Genomic DNA, 20,521 nt, shown 5'->3' on the forward strand with positions numbered 1-20,521 from the left:
AAGGTTGCGATCTTTCCTTCGGGAGTCCGCTTTCGAAGCAGTTCGTTCCTTGGAAGTCTCCGACGAGAACTATGATGTTGCGCTGAATTTATTGGAGAAACGATTTAGTAACCGTCGCCTAATATTTCAGGCACACGTGAACGAGATTCTGGGCCTCAGTCTGTTGGAAAGTGGCTCAATAGCAGCTCTTCGAGGTCTTTCGGACAAATTCAATGCCCACATGCGAGCCTTACAGAATTTGGGTACATCAGTTCAGATCGCCAGCTTCATCGTCGTCCAAGTTCTGCTTCAAAGGTTGGGTCCAGCTACCCAGGCCAAGTGGGAGGAGAGTCAAAACTCCTCAGGTTCAGACGCCATCCCTACTTGGGAGTCGATGGCCGAATTTTTGGAGCAGCGGTGTAGGACGCTGGAGGCTATGGACGTGGCTATGGCTGCATACCCGGGCGCACATGTGGGAAGGCGTCGAGGTGCAAATAATAGTAGATCATCCTCGGTGCAAATAATAGTAGAGCAAATAATGTTTCCAAAGGGGGCCGAAATTCTGCGTCGCGACTTTTATGTGGATGATCTGCTTTCCGGAGGCGACTCTATTGATGCAGCTATTAGCATAGTGCAGCAAACATCCGGGATCCTTGCCAAAACCCAATTTCGGCTAAGGAAGTGGTGCTCCAATTTTGCTGACGTGCTGAATGATGTGCCTGAGGTTTTCCTAATGTTCGATGATATCAGGAATTTCACATAGATTCTGTGTCTTCATTGGGATCCTACAACTGACCACTTGCTATTTTCATTTGAAGGGATTCCGTCAACCTCAAAGCCCACTAGGCCCATCGTTCTTTCTTCAGTTGCTCGGCTTTATGACCCATTAGGCCTTGTCGGTCCTGTAATTGCAAAGGCGAAGATCTTTCTCCAGAAGCTGTGCCGTGAGAAGTTGTCATGGGATGAAAGTCTTTCTCAAGCTCTTCACTGCGACTATGATTCACTGCGGAATATGATTTGTAGCAGCTTTGCTAGTCCGCAGCGCGCCGAATTCCCTATATGGGCGTTTACATCGAAATCCGAGGTGAAGATCCATGGATTCTGTGACGCCAGCATTGAGACGTATGGGGCTTGCGTTTATGTCGTGACAAGGGCACAGGATCTGCAAGCTATTTACTCTGTTCAAAGTCCCGAGTTGCGCCTTTAAAGACTGTTAGGGTGCCGAAGCTGGAGTTAACGGGAGCCATATTGTGCCATATTGGGGCTGTTATAAATTCACGACCCTTATTGTCTCTTTCAGAAAATCCTGCAGACCTTGATGTTCTGACCCCGGCTCATTTTTTAACTGGTGGTCCGTCAGTCAGCTTTATCGAGTCTGATGTCACAAAGCTGAACTTCAACCGGTTGGACAGCTGGCAGCGCGTGTCTTTCCTGCAGCAGTCTTTCTGGTCCCGATGGAAGGAGGAGTACCTAAGCCTTCTCCAGCAGCACTCCAAATGGCGCGCCTCCGGTCCTGCCTTGGCCCCGAACGATGTGGTGCTAGTAAAGGACGAGAATCTACCTCCAATGAAATGGCCGCTTGCGAGAATAATGGAGTTAATCCCTGGTCAGGACGGTATCTCTCGAGTGGTGGTGATAAAAACCTCATCTGGAATTACCAAGCGAGCAGTGACTAAGCTATGACTTTTGCCCCTTAGGGATGAAGTTGGAGTAGAAGCCCCAACTGGGGGGAGAATGTCGGGTCAAGCAGCAAGCAACTAATTTAAACATAATAATTAATTAGTAACTGATGTTTATTTGGTCGCAAGCCGACTATCTTTCGGCCGCTCGGCTTTGCTAATGCGGCGTTTAAAGTTAGCGAGCATCCGCTCAGCCTATTCTGGAAGGTTGGCGCCACTCTCGTTCGTCTTCTTACTGCGCTCGCATCCTAAATTGGATTTCAAATATTGTTCATAAATCCTAATTTCATATGCAGCTCTGGCGCAGGGGTACATCTTGCAAATGTCTCCTGATAAAGCGACTGTTAGGTCGACTGTTAAATTTTTCAATGCCAGTAAAATAAAAAGACGAATTTATGTAATTTTAAAACGATATAAATATGTTTATTTCTGCATGCAGAAGCCGGATGATCCGCGGATTATTATTATGGTGCAGGCAGAGACTAAAGTGATGTACAGAGAGGGCGGCCCGACTAGTCATACGCGAAGCTAAGGCTCTCGATAATGGAGAGGGCAGACCGACCTAGACATTGCGGAGCTAAAACTCTCTAAAGAAAGGCCCGTTGTGTCGAGCGGCCGAGAGAGAGTCGGCTTGTGACCAACTAAGCGCTTTGTATAAACTTAAGCCTAAATAAATAAACATTACACTAAACATTGCATTAACATTAATTAAACATAAACATTAGGCCGCTGTGCTGCTGCCTGTTCCGACAGCGATAAAGTGCTTAGTTTGAAACAAAATGCCTGAAATCAGTATTTTATTGAGGAAATATCCAGAGGATGTAGCAGCCGAACCGTCAAATACAACTCTCAGCTTAGTAGTGAAGCTGTCTTCCTTCAAAGCCGATTAATGCGTCCTGGGTCCTAGGGAGAAAATACTGGCACTTACATTGCAATTCCTCCGGCAACAGAAAAATGTGACCCAGATCCCATCAAAGGATAAACGAAGAGTGTTGAGTCCTTAATTTTGGATGATGATCCAGCTGGCGCTCAAGCACATGGATTCTCTCAAAAGCTCCACGCTGTGCCTAAATAAAACGGTCGTGGTGCGTGGTGAAGAGAGCATAGCAATCGAGCTTCTCTTTAGTAGCCTGGACAATCGAATGAGTGCAGGTTTTCAGTTCCCAAAATCGGCGAAGAATATAATCGAGTCGCAGGAATTCCCTCACATGAAGCGGCCAAACGATGTTTCCCTGGGATGCAACATCCTCCAGTAACTAGCCAACCAAAATGTGTCTTCTACACAAGAGGCAAGCACACCGTTTCCCAGTTGGATTTGCCTAACAAAGAAAAAATCAAAACAAAAGCTGGCTTCAATCAGCAAATCCACACCGTGTGCTCGGTGGAAGTTCGGATCTGCCGGAACCACATTGGCAGAAATATTCCAGTTGGAGACATCTATTCTTAGGCCAGGTTGACGCTATGGGATGTGAAACGCCCCAACTGCGTCAATATATACAGAAATCGTGGATAGGCGAGAAGGAAGGATCCTGATCGGCCACGGACTTGAGTGTTTGCGATTGGCAAGAACACTACTTCACCGTGCCGGTCGTGGATCACTAACGCGTTAGCTTGCGGATAATTATAATAATCACCTGCATAATTGCTCGCAAGGATGCAACAGGGCATAATGTCGGCGATTACATGTTGGGCAGCAGAAGGAAGAGGCTTCGCGGGCTAAGGGCTGAGCATTGAGGCAAACGAAGCAGAAGGCAGAAGGCAGGACGCCGGACTTTTTCGTATCGTTCCTCAACTATCAAAGCGAGGATTCTTGGGAAGAAGTATCCCGGGTCTACCACCATTAGCCGCTCATTGAAGTGAGCCTAGAATATTAGTCGCAGGTTACTAAAACCGTTGTGCAAAAGATCCAGGGCAACGTCTCCCGCAGATATGAAATGAGCCACTTGAGCTCCTCCATCTTGTTCAAGGATGGCTGTTCATTGTCGTCCTAAACAGAGCGCAAAAAATCCGGCCACTCGGCATAGCCGCCGCTTTATGTTGACACCGCCAACGGGGGCAATGAGTGAAATACCAGCACCACTGGTACCATTCAAAATCATAGAGTGGGCAGCAACTCTCATGAAGCGCTTGGCAACTTCCACTTGGATGTCGACGTGGACTTCCGTAGCCAGCTGTGAGAATTTCCAATAAAAATCGAAATTTTTAATGCGTGGATCTCGAAGACTATAAGAGATTTCGAACTTGAACTGGATTATATGGTATTCGCGCAGAACAAGTTTGTGTCAAAATTTCAATCAATCACTGCCGCCCCTTCGTTCATAACCTTAGTTATTATTTTTGAAAAGTGTTTTGATGCCAATCTGTTTTAATGGTTAATCTACACCTACAAATAAAATTAAGCCAAATCGGACCATTAAGTTATAGGTTAAAATTAGTTTCCTAGGATAAGCAAACATTGTACTACTCAATATTTCATTAAGTTAAGGTCCCATTATAAAATTTAATTATTGTCCATATCTCCGGACAGATTTTAAATATAACTATTGATTGATTGATAATAAAAAAAAAAAAAAAAAAAGTTATAGGTGGGAAGTTATAGACTTTTTACACTGCTTTCCTACTTAATCGGTAGTACTGACGTAGGGGGTAGTAGGGTGATTCGTGATTTTTCCAACCGAAGAACTATGCAAAAACAATTTTTTGCTGACAATCCATACCGTTAAAGTTTAAACTTTAAAGATTCGTTACAGTGTGGGTGGAAGAGATGAGTGCTAGGTATAAAATAGTCGGGAGACTCGACTGTAGCCGTCCTTTTTTGATGAATTTAGTAAGTGTGTTATCTCTTCCTCCCTCTGCCGGAGATTTTAATATGTGCATGAACGCAGAAACAATATTGAAACCAATGCTGCCAACTTTTCCGGACAATATAATGCTAAAGTAACCTTCCAAACCTGCTAGAAACGGCTATATCGAATTTAAAGAAAACCAGAAAGTTTTAGTTTTGATGTAGTTTTAATGAATATTTCTGAATGTTTTGTTAACTGAACATTGATAGACAATTATCGAGCTCAATGAAATCGATATTTCCCTAAGTAGTGTACGAGTCGTTTGTACCAATCATGTTCAAGTACTTTTGAGGCACTTCGAAATTGTGGCAACATTTAGTTGCCCGTCGCAATCCATAACTGTGAATATATATTAATTAATGTATAATAAAAAGTTTGTCGGGTCAAGCAACAAGCACCTAGTTTAATCAATTATTAACTTAAGCATTGTTGGTAGCAAGCCGACTCCCTTTCGGCCGCTCGGCTTTAACTAATTCGGCATCATCTAGCGAGCATCCGCTCAGCCTGTTATTGCAGGTTGGCACCACTCTCGTTCATATTAGATTTCATACATAAATATAGATCGCAATTTCATATGCGGCCAAATAAAGATTTTACTACGTTTAATTTAGTACAAGTTGCTTTTTATTTTAATGGCATTGAAAATTATCAATGACCAAATAAAATTAAAGTTTTTATTATTGTGCTAAAATGATAATTACTGTATGTGTAAGACCGAATTAAGTTTTTCAATGTTCATGTTTGTATGATTTTAACGCATTAGTATTACCACTGTTTTGCAATGTTCATCTGGCTAAAAACTCGTTCGACTTCCGCGTATAACCAAGGCAGCAATAGTAAAAAAAATAGTCAAAAAAGTCTGAAATTCGCGTCACGCAATATATGGACGGCCCCTATAATGGTTTACGTTTATAATTTTGACATTATAATGAATAAATCTTAGTATAAATAGGTGCTTCTAATAATTTATTAAGTACAGGGTGACAATAAACAACCCGGACAAACATTTTTGATCATAACATTTTAAGGAACTGTATTTGACAAAAAATGCAGATACACAACTATTAAATAGGTATTGTGTTAACATATATTCAGCCGGTTTCGAAGTGGCTTCCTTGGGCTGCGATGCAGAGCCCTAAACGTTTCTGAAAATTTAGCGCAATGGGCCGCAGGTCTTCTTCCGATAATCGATCCCATTCTCGGAGCAATGATTGCTTCAGCGCCTCCAAACTTATGTGGCGTTAAGCACATGCCCTGGACTCCAAAATAGACCACACACACTGTAGTTCATCGGATTAAGACCTGGCGAGTAAGGTGCCCATACACTGGATGTGATAAAGTCCGAAAAATTGGCTTTGCACCAGTCCTGAGTCAATTTGGATCTATGGGGTGACGCTGAATCCTGTTGAAACGTCCACTCCGTATCACCGAAGTGCTGCTGGGCCCAAGAAAGCACAACAGTTTCCAAAATGTCCAGGCGGTACACTTCCTGATTGATTTTGACCCCTTGATCGATGAAAACAAGGGGTGTTTTGCCGGTGGCGCATATTCCTCCCCAAACCATTAAAGATTGCTCACATTGACGGCGCTCGATTTTTGCAGAGGTACATGGAGCTTTAGCAGACCAGCTTCTGTCATTTTGGTGATTGTGCCCCTGTTGGATGGTGAATATCTTCTCTTCCGTGAAGAGAATACGCTCCCATTTTTGACCTGCGGCGCGACGCTTTAGCTGACGGCATCTTTGGAGTCTCACGCGCTTATTGTCATCCGTAAGAAGATGCATTTTTTGGAGCTTGTAGGGCTTGGGATTAAGTTCATTTTTTGCAATCAACCGAACACTTTCTCGATTCACTCCGATTTCACGGGCTATTTTTCTGGCCGAGACTCTGCAATTCCGAGTGATCCGCTTTTTCACGATCTGGTGAATTCTAAAAGTGTTAGCGGTGCAAGGTCTGCCTCGTCTGGGACTCATTAAATTGCCGGATAGCGTCAGAGACCGTTTGTTTTGGTATGCCAAGCAAACGAACAATGTCGCATTGGCGATTTCCTTGTTGAAAAAGTTTTAAAATTGCACAACGATTGTTAGACATCCCGAAACAAATATCAAATTGATGGGAGTCACAAAAATGTAAATATATTTGTTTCAGAAAAGTACAAGCTATTGATAAATGCATTTATTTAAGGGCTGCATCATAACACATTTATAATAGATTGCTTCAAAGTTTTTCCGGGTTATTTATTGTCACCCAGTAAGTCTAAACCTTTATATTATATGCCAAGATAAACCCCTTTATACCAACAACAATAAAGGTTTTAGTTTTACATAATAAAGATTTCTAAGAATTTTCAATACTTACAGCTTCCGCAAATCTGGCGTATTTTCCTTCTTCAGACATATAATCACTAGAACACCGCTTTAAATGAGCCAATAGATATTTTCGAATGTATTTCGTGGATGGTAAAATAACACTACATAAAACACACAAAAGTGCCCAATTTTTAAGATTAATCCTAGAGTTAGCATCCGGATGATCTGTAGTTTGTTTAATCATTTGCAGGTAAAGTTCATTTAACAACGTCTCTTTTTTCATACATTTTTCCAAAATAGATTGCACTATGGTAATGTGTTCATCCTCAGCTTTTTTTATTATTTCACCTAAAGAAGAATATAAGAAATATAAGTAAACTAAGAAACTAAGAGATACAGCCACTAAGAGATATGATCAAATAAATAAATATTATTCAATGAATTTTCCCCAAAAAGAATTTTTTTTTTTGCTGTTTACCAGAATTGAGGGAATGGCTCGTATACCAGCTAGCATTCCTGCTTTCCTCACAAAGCTTAGAGGCCCGAGGGGTGCTCGGAAATCGAGTTATTAATTCAAATTTAAAAAAAACAGAAAGATAACCAAGAAGAATTAGTTACAAAATTTAATGTACTTGTTTTTAAATTTAAATGACAGGAAAGAGAGTTGATAGGGTAGAGACCATCTTGTGTCAGGGAATAGAGGACTAATGTTTCTAGTCCTTCTTTTAGGAATATCGAAATATAGTAAGCAATGCTAGTAAATGCTAGTAAATTCGTTAGCAAAAGCTGGCTATACATCCCCATTAATGAGGTCATGTAGAAAAACGACACCCAGAAATGATTAGTTAATGGGATTAGTTTATTATAAAAAGTCTACTACGAGGAGAGGGAAGATGAAGAGTTGCATCCCTGCTTAGACCTTTAAGCGCATTTTTTAAGAAGTTCTTTTGGACGGATTTAATGCAGTAGTAATGCGTTTCAAGGGACTCAAAACACATGAACCGTACTCCAGTATTTGACAGGCCAACGAAATAAATGAATTTTTGGTAATATAGAGGTCATTTAATTCTTTTGACCACCTTCTAAAAAAAACCAATGGCACCTTTAGCCTTATTAACCATTGTGGAAATGTGAGTTTTAGGTCTAATAGTTCACCAAGATTAGAGTTAATTTTTCTAAGACTATTCAATAGAGAAAAAAGCCTGGAGAGGGCAATAACGATCAAAAGACATAAGATTGCATTTTGATCCATTAAGTATTAAATCCTTCGCTAATCACTTTTGAAAATTTTCAAGATCGGACTAAAGTTTGCGTTGGGCAAAAGCGGATTTGTATTGGAAAAAAAATTTAAAGCAAATAAAGCAGGCGACAAGTCAGTAATTAAAAGAGTAAACAGTAACGGGCCAAGATGACTTGCTTAAGGAACGTTAGGAGGTCTGTAAGAAATCCCAAAAGATTTAGTTCACTCAAAAAGAATGAAATAAGTGAGTGAGTGAATGAAATGCTTTACTGAAGTCTGTTCAAATAACATCAGTTTGAAATCCCTTTTGAAAGCCATCTCTGACAATGATGACAACTCTAGTAAATAAGTGGTCGTGGGGCGACGCTTAATGAAACAATGCTGACATGGAGAGATGATCGAAGAGCAAAGTGTTGCAAATTAGGAGTATTTAATTTTTCAAAAAACTTTTGAATTGCCGAAAATTTTGAAATGCCTTTGTAGTTTGGTAGCATCGGACTTTTTCCCAATTTTATGTAAGGGAATTATGATAGATTCCTACCACTTAAGGGGAAAATTCGAGGTTTCCAAAAAAAAATTGACAAGACTATGTTTGCACAGAGGCCAGCCAAAGTATTGTAGCACACAGCCTGGTACTCCATCGGGGCCTGGCAAATAAACGGGTTTGACTCTTGGAAGATCTGATAATAAACTATTCTCGAAGAAAGACGGACAGAAAATAAGATATGCTGATTGAATGTTGTATGCGTAAGGTTGATCTGTCATTTAAGGAGGAGAGAAAGTCGTTTGAAAAAATGTTGATAATAGGTCAGCCATAATTAGACTCATTGTTGACGTATAGATGGATTGCTGACCACTGTAGTAGAGTGTAAAGAATTTAGATAGGTACTCAGTAGCTCCCAGTAGCCTAGAGTAGTAGATCAGATTAAAGAGAAGACAGGTCGAGATGGACATGGCCAACGCTTTCGCCGAAACTGCTGAAACTGAAACCAATGCTGCTGAAACTGCCCGACTGCTAGCCGAGCCTTCCAGGGACGCCGATCTAATATTACCAGTGACTGAGGAGGAAACAGCTGAGCTCATAACCATCATGAGCAACAACAAGGCACCGGGCGATGATGGTATCAATGCAATTGCATTAAAAATGATACCACCTCCAAGCATTCAGCTAATTACGAGGATCTATAATAAATGCTTGGAGATCCGTCCACATGGAAACGTGTCCAGGTAACTATGATACCTAAACCCGGGAAACCCGAAGCGAACTTTTCGTCCTACCGACCAATAAGTTTGTTACCAATGCTCTCCAAAATACTTGAACGAGTGTTTTTAAGCAGACCACTGCCAGTATTTGATGAGGCTGGATTGATCCCTGACCACCAGTTTGGCTTCAGGCGACGGCACGGTACCCCAGAGCAGTGCCATAGGGTGGTGCAGTGCATCCTGGACGCATTTGAAACCAAAAAGTACTGCATGGCCGTCGTGTTGGACGTGAAGCAGTCGTTCGACCGAGTCTGGCATCCCAGTCTTCTATATAAATTAAAGATTGGCCTACCCCGACCATACTTCCAGTTCCTAAAGTTCTTGGAAGACCGTAAATTTGCGGTAAGATGCGGCGAGGCCATCTCCGGTCTAAGAGAAGCTCACGCTGGTGTACCCCATGGCAGCGTTCTTGGCCCGTTGATGTACAACGCTTACACGGCTGACCTCCCAGTTCTTCAAAGGCCTGACCTGCTCGCAGCAACCTATGCAGACGACACCGCCTTCCTTACCACTGCCGATAGCGCCATGGGGGCAGCCGAAACGATGCAATTGCAGCTTGACCTGCTCAGCGACTGGCAAAAGCGTTAAGACATTGCTGTCAATAATGAGAAGTCCACTGCCACCACATTTTCTCTCTGCAAAGGCAACTGCCCTCCAGTTAACCTTAACGGCTCCCCAATCCCACAGGAAGACAATCCTGGGATTCACCCTAGACAGGAGGCTCACCTAGAGGCCCCATCTGATTAAGAAGAGGAAAAAGGCTGATCAAAGACTTCGATCCTTCTAATGGCTTATGGGTGGGAGATCGAACCTGAGAACTTCCACGAAACTTCTCATCTACAAGGCCATAATACGCCCAATCTGGACGTACGGCATACAGCTCTGGGGCACTGCGAGCAAGACGAATGTCCGAACTATACAAACGTTCGAAAACAGAGCCCTTCGAATCGCCACTGGGGCCCACGTCTATCATGACAATCGCACGATCCACGAGGTTCTCAATTTCCCTTGGATCAAGGACACCCGCTGGACCTCCCCTGACTACTCTAATTTATTTCTACCATATTAATATTTAAAATTATTTATAAGTGAAGTTTATGTGATAACATTTAATGGTTGTCCCTAAGGGACAGTTTTAAATAAACGTTATCCTGCTATTACAAAAAAAAAACAAAAAAAAAAATATAATAAATTAACTGACAATGGTTTAAAATGGATTAACCTTAAATGGTTTAAGTTTTCTTTTTTTAGCTATTCAATTGTGTTTAGCTTTCAGCCAACGGGTACAACGTAACTGCGTACACCGCTGGTAGTGCGACTATACTCTCCACGTGAGAGCGCCTGGAAACAGATCCCGGTAAGGGCATGTCTCTGCCGAGGATGCTAGCTAATTGTAACATGGCGGGGAGAAGAACACTCCCTTCCTTAAATCACCCCAATCCAAGGTGGAACAGCATATGCCGAAGGATGCGTGCCAGAGGGGAAGCTCGGACGCGAATATGCGGACCCTGGGGGACCAGCCTCCTAGTTTTAAACAGGCTTAGTGCTAATGCATTTTGTTGCATTTTGTTGTTGGAATACTTTTCACGGCAAGAAATTCATTCTTGTTTTTGTTTCTGCCGAAATGGTCGACCTAAAGCGATACATGTCTTTTTAGTAAAAAGAACATTTTTTTTAGTAAAAAGCTCCGCATTATTTGTCTTTTATAATAATATGCTTTTTAAAAAAATGGAGGGCCTTTTTTTATTTTCTATAATAATATTTAATTTATTTTTTTTATTATTTTTTTTTTTTTTGCAAGGCACCCACATGGATGTGAAAAAAATTCTCGCACCAATGTATTGATAAATTTATGCATTGGTATGGAAGTTTGCTCTGCCGTATGCTGAGCTTGGGCACTCCTGCTCTAAACCAACCGGCGGGGCCCCTAAGCTGAACTCGACGCAGCGGAAAGGCTCGAAAAGATAGGAAGAGAGCAGCCTTCATTCTCATGAGGACGGACCCTTTGGCAGAAGCCAACCCGAACCAGGCCGAGATTATGAAGTGGGCAAGGGAGATCCTGTCCGACTTCATGAAGGAGATGGTGCTTCATGAAGGAGATGCTTAAGACCCCCACCAGAATGCGAAAACGCAGGATGATACCAGGGAAGCGTTAAGAAAATTGCCTGCTAAGATGGACGATCGGTACAGACATATGTACAAGCGAATGATAGCATCGCTTGGAGAGATCTACCCCGGGGCAAAGCTTGTGGCGGTTGACTGGGCGGAGATCCCAAGTAAACCTAAGGCGCGAGTATGGCCAGAAAAGCCAGCCGGCCCTAAAACCATCCTGGGGATGCTAAGGATGTGCAATCCGACGCTTCCCACGGCGGACTCGCCAAGAGTCGTCAAGGTCGCCAAGACGAAGGCAGAGGTTACAGTTGCACCTCAGAGAGAGCGACTTGGCAAGGGTACAGAAGAACTTAGAGGCGTCGGGATGGAGAATGTGATGAGATGTGAGAGATGTGGCACCTTGGAACCCTGGACCCTTGGAGACAGGATTCTTGGGTTGGCCGATATATACAAGCCAATACAAAAGGTAAAAGGCGAGCCTGCATCCTCTCAAAAAAGAACCTTAACCTTTTTTTGCTACCTAATTTCAGCAATGAAGACTACGTAGCCGCAGCAATAGAGAGCACAATAGTGCCTCTAAGAGTGTGGTCGGCGTATATGGGCCACGACCAAGATGCCCTCCCCCCTCACCCGCTACTCAAACAGCTGGTGAAAGACAGCGGGAACAAAAGATCGACCTGAACATAGGTTGCGATGCCAACGCCCATCATCATCAGTCGGAAGCACTGACACAAACGAGGAAGGTGAGTCAATATTCGATTTTATCCTAGGCTCAAATCAACTTCTGGTGGGTAATAGGGGTATAGAACCCAACTTCAAAGGAACAGAAGGGAAATTCTTGACATTACTCTCTACTCTGACTCCCTATTAAATAGGTGACAGCTGGTGGAAGACAGCGGGAACAAAAGATCGACCTGAACATAGGTTGCGATGCCAACGCCCATCATCATCAGTCGGAAGCACTGACACAAAACGAGGAAGGTGAGTCAATATTCGATTTTATCCTAGGCTCAAATCAACTTCTGGTGGGTAATAGGGGTATAGAACCCAACTTCAAAGGAACAGAAGGGAAATTCTTGACATTACTCTCTACTCTGACTCCCTATTAAATAGGTGACAGCTGGTGAAAGACAGCGGGAACAAAAGATCGACCTGAACATAGGTTGCGATGCCAACGCCCATCATCATCAGTCGGAAGCACTGACACAAACGAGGAAGGTGAGTCAATATTCGATTTTATCCTAGGCTCAAATCAACTTCTGGTGGGTATTAGGGGTATAGAACCCAACTTCAAAGAAACAGAAGGGAAATTCTTTACATTACTCTCTACTCTGACTTCCTATTAAATAGGATTGTTAGATGGCGAGTCCTAGAAAAGCCTTCGCGAAGTATCGATTAGTTATCAAACATATAATTAGTGGTCAATTTCGAAAACTTCACTCAACTAACAGTACGCAATGCTAAGAAAGCAATCTGGGAGCTGTACAAGAAAAAACTAGAAAGATCTTTGAGGAAACGTCCAACAAGGGACGTTAACAGCAGGTAAGACCTGGATGCCAAGGTGAACACGCTAACGGTGGCGTGCGCCAGGGCATTCAATAGAGCTTGTCCCAAAATCAGATCGGGCAGTAGCACGTCAAAGAAACCACCAAGTTAGTCGCAAACACTTGCGCCCTTTAAGACCAGGGTCCGCCAAGCCTTTAATATCGCCAGTAAGGCAGAAGGTGCATTCAACAGCATCCTGCCATGCTCGATAATCAATGCGCTGACGAATTTTTGTTTGCACCAGAGCAAGCCTACATACTTACACAAGTCGGCTAAAGTATTTTGACAACATCAGCTTGCGACTATCAAACACTGCTTTGCATAGTGTAGTCAAATAAATGGTAAACAATTTATGCTCAAAACACAGAGTGCAATTACAATTACAATTACAATTACACTTTAGACCAATATTTTGCTTAAAACTTTTGAATTTTCTTTGTGCTGATAAGAAAAATTAGCTGGCAACGAGTTTGACGATGGCATAAATATTTTGACATCACACATATTTAGATCGACGAATTCAAACCTTTGTTTAAGGGGTTATATATCTTCTTTGTCGAAGAAAAAGAGGAAAGTTTTTTTTAGACTTTGTAGGACTTTGTAATTATTTAATTACACGGATGTTTTAATTTTTTGATAATACACTTTATTAACAATGATTGTGCAAAATTTGGTGGAAAACTATTAAATAGTTTTTAAGGGGTGGCTGTTTCCCTTAGAGGCTTTTTTTGTTAGAGCCTTGCGGTGACAGTTCCCCAGGTCGAACAGGTCAACTGAAACCATAAAAGTAAAAAAATTTCATTAGTTTAGTGGAATTCCTTGTGCTTGAACGATCGATTAAAAAAATTTTTTTTTTTATGCATACGGGAACGTTTTATGCTAAAAATGAACTTTTTGGTCTCTATAAATTTCACTAAAAAATTCATTTCGGCGGAAAAAAAAGTTTGTGCGTGAAAAGTCGATCGTTCAAGCACAGAAGAATTTCATTACGAACACTTAAAAAAAATTTGAAGTAAATCGGTTCAGTAGTATTCGGCCAATCCATGTCACCGCAAAGTCATTTTTCAAGAAACACCATTTCGAGATATTCGCGTTTAAAATTTAAAGTTCAGTTCAAGGCCGCTACGAGGCGCGCGGTTAGGAGCGCTGTAACTTTTTTTCTACTGCAATCTCTATTAAAATTTGGCAAAATGTTCTCAAGAAGTTGTTCTTCAAGATAAAGCAATAAAATAATTTTCGATTTTTTGAAAATAAAAAAGGTATGGGTAAGACTCCGTCAAAAAAAAAATAATTTGCAAGTGGTCTTCCGATTTTTTTGAAACTGTGGGAAATAATAGTCTTAGGTAAGATAGTTTAAACCCCAAAAGGATTTTGAAAAATTTTCAAAATGGCGCCCGCTACGCCGTGTTGAAAATCAGTGCAGTGTTTTTTTAGAAAATTTATATTTCTGAAAGTATTAAATGGATTTTAATGAAAATTACAGACAATGCAGCTAAATACACGTACTTTAATTTAATATTATGTTCAAAAAAAGTTTTCAAAATTTTGACCAAAAAAAAAATAAAAAAATTTTTTGAACTGATTTTTCGTTAATTTGGCCACTTTTTATACCCTTGCAGAGGGTATTATAATTTTGTCCAAAAGTGTGCAACGCAGTGAAGGAGACATCTCCGACCCTATAAAGTATATATATTCTTGATCAGGATCACCTCCTGAGTTGATATGAGCATGTCCGTCTGTCCGTCTGTCTGTTTCTACGCAAACTAGTCTCTCAGTTTTAAAGCTATCGACTTGAAAATTTGCACACACCCTTCTTTTCTTGGCACGCAGTATATAAGTCGGAACGGCTCGGATCGGCCGACTATATCCTATAGCTGCCATATAACTGATTGATCAGAAATGGTATAACTTTGGTGTTTTTAATGTTTAAGAGTTCAAATTTGACATGAGAGCTATTTTTGGCAAAATAATACGACATGCCAAATTTCATAAGGATCGGCCGACTATATCTTATAGCTGCCATATAACTGAACGATCGGAAATGACCCAACTTTCTTGTTTTTGAAGATAGAAAGCTGGAACTTGGTACAGATTATATTTTTGGTCAGTTAATCCGATCTACCAAATTTCATAACGATCGGTTGACTATATCTTATAGCTGCCATATATGTGAACGATCGAAAATGGTATTGGGTAGAAATATCAACTTTCGTATTTTTGCTTACAACTTTCGAGCTTCTATCTTAGCTTGGGACATTTTTTTAGATTTTTTATTTTAGTTAATTGGTTTTATTATGATGTAATAATAAGGATCGGCCAACTACCATATATCCGATGTTTGCGATATATATCCGGTTTTAACTGCAAGGGTATATCAACTTCGGCTCCGCCCGAAGTTAGCTTTCCTTTCTTGTTTTTATTTTGTTTCATACAGTGTATTATTTAAATATAAACATATTATTATATTTTTTTTGTTATATTCATTTTAGTGTTTCTTTTCTTCATTTAGTATTAAGAAATAAATAGATTTTAAGTATTGAACGTCGAATAAAGCGACCTATTGTTTTTATTTTGTTTCATACAGTGTATTATTTAAATATACACATATTAGTATATTTTTTTTGTTTTATTCATTTTAGTCACGTCATTAAAAAAATAATTTATTTCTCAGATGGGGCAGCTTCGCAGTACAAAAACAAAAGCAATTTTATTAATCTTGTTTATCACCAACGTGATTTTGAAATTGAGGCTTCTTGGGAGTTCTTTGCTTCATCACATGGTAAAAGCCCATGTGATGGGATTGGGGGTACTTTAAAACGAGATGCTAGCAAAGCTTCTCTTCAGCGCAGTAGTGATAAACAAATTTTAACAGCAAAGGATTTGTACGATTGGGCCTCAACTGATTTAACAAAGGTAAACGTAATCATTTGCTCTCAGAAGAAACATGACAAAAAAGCAAGAAATTTAAAACAACGATTCGACAAAGCTCAAACCATTACTGGTACACGAAGTTTTCACTCGTTTACGCCTATATGTGAAAATAAAATCCAATGCAGATATTATTCTACTTCTACTGAAACATTTGAATTTGAAATTGAAAAAACAAGAAAAAGAAAACGTAAAGATTAATTTGAGATTTGATTAATTAATTAATTAATTCTCAACTTTAATTTAAATAGTCAAAATAAGCCAACATTTTCCTTATGTTATAGTTAATGAATGTTCACGCTTTTGGTATGTGGACTTCACGGTGCGCGCTCTCACTAAAATCGCAATATCTGGAAAACTATTAAAGTCTCCATAAATTTTTTTTCTATGGAAAGGTGAAATCCTAAGGAATCTTTATATGCATACTAAAAATTTTTAAAAAGTGGCCAAATTAACGAAAAATCAGTTCAAAAAATTTTTTTATTTTTTTTTTGGTCAAAATTTTGAAAACTTTTTTTGAACATAATATTAAATTAAAGTACGTGTATTTAGCTACATTGTCTGTAATTTTCATTAAAATCCATTTAATACTTTCAGAAATATAAATTTTCTAAAAAAACACTGCACTGATTTTCAACATGGCGTAGCGGGCGCCATTTTGAAAATTTTTCAAAATCCTTTTGGGGTTTAAACTATCTTACCTAAGACTATTATTTCCCACAGTTTCAAAAAAATCGGAAGACCACTTGCAAATCATTTTTTTTTGACGGAGTCTTACCCGTATATAATATAACCCCTTAAGCTAAGTTTTATTAAATTACTGTTTTTGCTGATAAGCTTTTTTCGTTCATAAATTTATTAAATATGGTTAAAACAAATGAACTGAGCGCAATCATAAAAAATTAAATATTAATAAGCTTTGGTGTTTTTAGAGTTAGAGAGTTCAAATTTTACATGAGCTATTTTTGGCAAAATAATATGACATGCAAAATTTTGTAAGGATCGGTCGACTAACTGATTGATCGGAAATGGTATAACTTTGGAGTTTTTAGAGTTAGAGAGGAATTGATAGGAATATTTAAGCACAAGTGGGATTTAATTTGTTTTTTCTTAACTTTAATTTTTTTTACAAATACTTGCGGTTCTGCCTTGGGATCCTTCAATCCTGCTGCCACTTTGCAAGATGTTTTGTTTGTTTATGTATTTATGTATACAAATTCATTTTTGACACCGTGAAAACGCCATGTCCCCCCAGCCAAAAAGTTTAATCGAGATTGTTTTATCTCTAACAAAAATCGTAGGTCGATGTGGCACAAGAGCGAATATAAGGTTTCGCCCACGCTTCGCCCTAAGCTATCTTATACTAGATTTCGATAACTAACAGTTCAATTAAAATTCATTCAACTAATGCAACTAATTTAATAAAAAATGTAAATGAAACTATGGAAGGTATATTTAAGCTATTTAATCGAAAATAATTTAATATTTTTTAAACTTACCAGATATTCCAAGGCCAGAAAATTTTAAAATTAAATCAAAAACTTGCACCATAATAGATTCATCTTGTTCAGACATTGAGCTGAGGCCAAATGAAATTTGTTGTTTACTAAATGCCCAAAACGAATATGAGAACCCTTTGTATGTTTCTCCATTTTCTTGAATGTTAGACCTTTGCTCTGGTCTTAATTTTTCTAGTCGATGTTTAGATAAACGCCTAAGCGTATTTTTTAAAAAGCCTCCTATTTCGTGTGGCTTCCGGACTATATTCATATCCACTAATTGCCTTCTACACGAAATAACATTTTGATATAATCTTAATCTGTCCTCATTAGTAGTCCCCTTAATTTTTTTTGAGCATTCTGCAATATTTAAAATCCAATTGGACAATGCAGGATAATATGCGATTATTAATGACCCTATTTCATGTTTCTGTGTCGTTTCAAAAACAAAACATTTTTGAGACTCAAGTACAAAATTCGAGTCCCGATGTGGCTTGTTAAGTGGCGGTATATTATGATTTAGTGAGATGGTTATAAAACTATCACTCGGATCCAGCAATATTGATTCTACATCTACATACTTGAATTGGTAAATAACAAATTTATCGTCTGGTTGTATAAACATTATTCCATCACAATACACCCCCAGTATTATATTATTTATAAAACTCCAGTACCCTCTGTGAGTCACATGGAACATGGTTGTACCGTAAAGTGGATACTGCATAACACAACTTAAATATAAAATTTTAGCTGTTAGCTCATTTCTTGATGATCCGTATTGACGATGGGCTTGTGCTAAAATTGGAATCCAAAACTGTTGTTCCCTAGTCTTTGATATTCTACTTGGTAAAAAACTATTTACTTCCGAATAATACTCGGGCTTTGGTTGATTTGATGGATCTCCTAAAGATACTTGTGCTTGTAGCCCAGCTAGTTGAAGGGCCACTTTTTCACTCACAGGAAATTCGTCTTTCTGTAAATGAAATTAAAAAAATATATTACCAATAAGAATATGTATCTATTGCTATCTTCGGTCATACTCAAAAGTTTATTTAGAACGGAAATCCAACTTCGGGCGGAGCCGAAGTTTATATACCCTTACGGTATACCCTTACCGACCTACCAAATTTCATAACAATCGGCCGATTATATCTTATAGCTTTCATATAACTGAACGATCTTAAATGGTATTTAGTGTTTAGTAAATATACCAACTTTGGTTTTTTTGAAGATAGAAGTTTGGGACTTTTTTTTAATTTTTGTGTTGTAATAAATTGGTAATTTTATGATATTTTCATAATGGTCGGCCAACTATTTCCGATTTTGGCGATATATATCCGGTGTTAACTGCAAGGGTATATCAACTTTGGCTCCGCCCGAAGTTAGCTTTCCTTTCTTTTTTTTTATTTTAATTATTATGAAAATGAAAAATCGATAAATTTCCTATCATTTAAAACTAAGATGATTTTTGAAAAAAAATTTGGAAAATTTTGTTTTCAATTTTTTTATTTCATCATTTGCGTTTTAATTAGGTTTGCGCCCTTATAATTTATAAATGTTTCTTTTCGGCAGAAGTTGTAAAAAAGACTTTGAAATTGTTGATAGTTTTCTTTATGTATTAATACATACCTTAACAACGCTGTACACGGCTTGTGAATATAGCATGCTGACTTCAACTGGATCTTGGGATAGTTCACGTGTCAGCTTAAATAATCTCTTTTTAAAAACAAAACGATTTTCTCCAGGTGCTGGCCCATTTGAAATCCTTTTAAATGATGTAGCAGAAGTTTGTTTCAGTTCCCATGCAGAAATAATGTCATACAAATAATCAAAACTTTTTATATATTCTTCGCCATCTGGCCGAGATTGATAAATTGCCCATCCATCCGTGGCTATGAGATTCAGTTTTGCAGCTAACTTCTGTACTGCATCACCCGCGGTATCAGTAGGATGTACGTCAATTGCTTTAGTTCTTGCATCCAAGAAGAAGAAACGACAGACGATTGTTCCAAGTCTTCGCATAGCCTTAAAAAAAAAGAACAATTTTCAATGATAATAATATCAAATAGAACTTCTTTAATATATTTGTTTTTAGTACATTTGTATATAAATATTTCAGTACCATATAATTACCCTAAAAAGTTTTCTTTAAAAAGTTTTCTATAAACAATTAAAAAACCGGAGGTAAACTATCGGTGGTAAACGCGCTTGTTACGCCCAAAATATCTTTTATCAAGTTTGGTAAGAAAAATCAAATATAGGTATTTGATTACGCATTACAACATATTAACCCATTTTAAAATATCCCTACGCGGCACGTTTATGTTTCCCTTTTTTATTTTATTGCACGTGCCAAATGATATTTGTATATTTATAAAAATAATGAGTAGGTTTTTATACCTATACTAGCAACCCCGGCAAACGTTATTTTCCCCCTTTTTGTTTTCTAGAAGGGATAGTTGTTTTTTTGGTTTTTCATATTTTGTGGTTGATAAATATTTTCCAGTACATCCAGTATTTTCACGTACAGCAACTTTCCCATCGCAAATATCTAACAGTTGATTAGAGAAAATTTCGGCGGGCGGATCCCGAAGCATTTGAACGCGAATATTTTTAGTCAGTTGTTCTTTTCAACATTACGCCACAGTCGCAAGCAAAAATTTAATAAGCGTAAGTTGAACGTGGAATAATGGGAAGAGTTTGTCTGAAACCACCTGCAAGGAGTAACAAAGAGATAAACCAAATTGTTTTTTATATCCCTAAAAGTCCAATCCTCAAGCGAATGTTTACGTGCCATAATGCATACCTCCCAAATAATTATTTTACGTTGTTTCTGCACTATAGACGTTTTTTTTTATGTTGCACACGGCATCTGGATTATTTTGAAGGTTCAACCATCTAATTAAATTGCTGCAATGCCAGAAGATGCAATGGCCACTGCGATACCATTTTTTTAACTCTGCAAGAAGTAGCAAAATAAGGAATGTTTAGCCAATTCCACCTTGTGCATAAAAAAAATCCTCCTTGTCCTGCCGCATCTGCGAGTATAATGAGGTCGTAAATAATTTTTTTTTCGTCATTAAGTAGTGGAACATTGCGATTAACAAAGCCTGTCATTT

At 38.9% G+C, this 20,521-nt stretch overlaps 1 protein-coding gene and 1 long non-coding RNA gene across 7 annotated transcripts in view; both read right to left on the reverse strand.

Annotated features, from left to right (window-relative positions):
* Positions 1 to 20,521, reverse strand: part of Myo81F (Myosin 81F) — a 550,527-nt gene that overhangs the window by 103,444 nt on the left and 426,562 nt on the right. For all 6 annotated transcript variants that reach the window (XM_070279498.1, XM_070279502.1, XM_070279501.1 and 3 more), the window contains 3 exons: positions 19,032 to 19,427; positions 17,400 to 18,375; positions 6,862 to 7,160 (listed from right to left, as the gene is read on the reverse strand). In XM_070279498.1, the coding sequence (XP_070135599.1) occupies positions 6,862 to 7,160; positions 17,400 to 18,375; positions 19,032 to 19,427 (1,671 nt within the window). The remainder of the gene's footprint in view (positions 1 to 6,861; positions 7,161 to 17,399; positions 18,376 to 19,031; positions 19,428 to 20,521) is intronic.
* On the reverse strand, positions 4,690 to 5,510 carry LOC138926447 (uncharacterized). The gene is made up of 3 exons (XR_011442982.1): positions 5,274 to 5,510; positions 4,903 to 5,204; positions 4,690 to 4,843 (listed from the first exon to the last, which is right to left on the reverse strand). It is a non-coding gene; the product is annotated as an uncharacterized lncRNA (long non-coding RNA).

Source organism: Drosophila bipectinata, chromosome 3L (genome assembly GCF_030179905.1).
Source record: "Drosophila bipectinata strain 14024-0381.07 chromosome 3L, DbipHiC1v2, whole genome shotgun sequence".
Classification (NCBI taxonomy): domain Eukaryota; kingdom Metazoa; phylum Arthropoda; class Insecta; order Diptera; family Drosophilidae; genus Drosophila; species Drosophila bipectinata.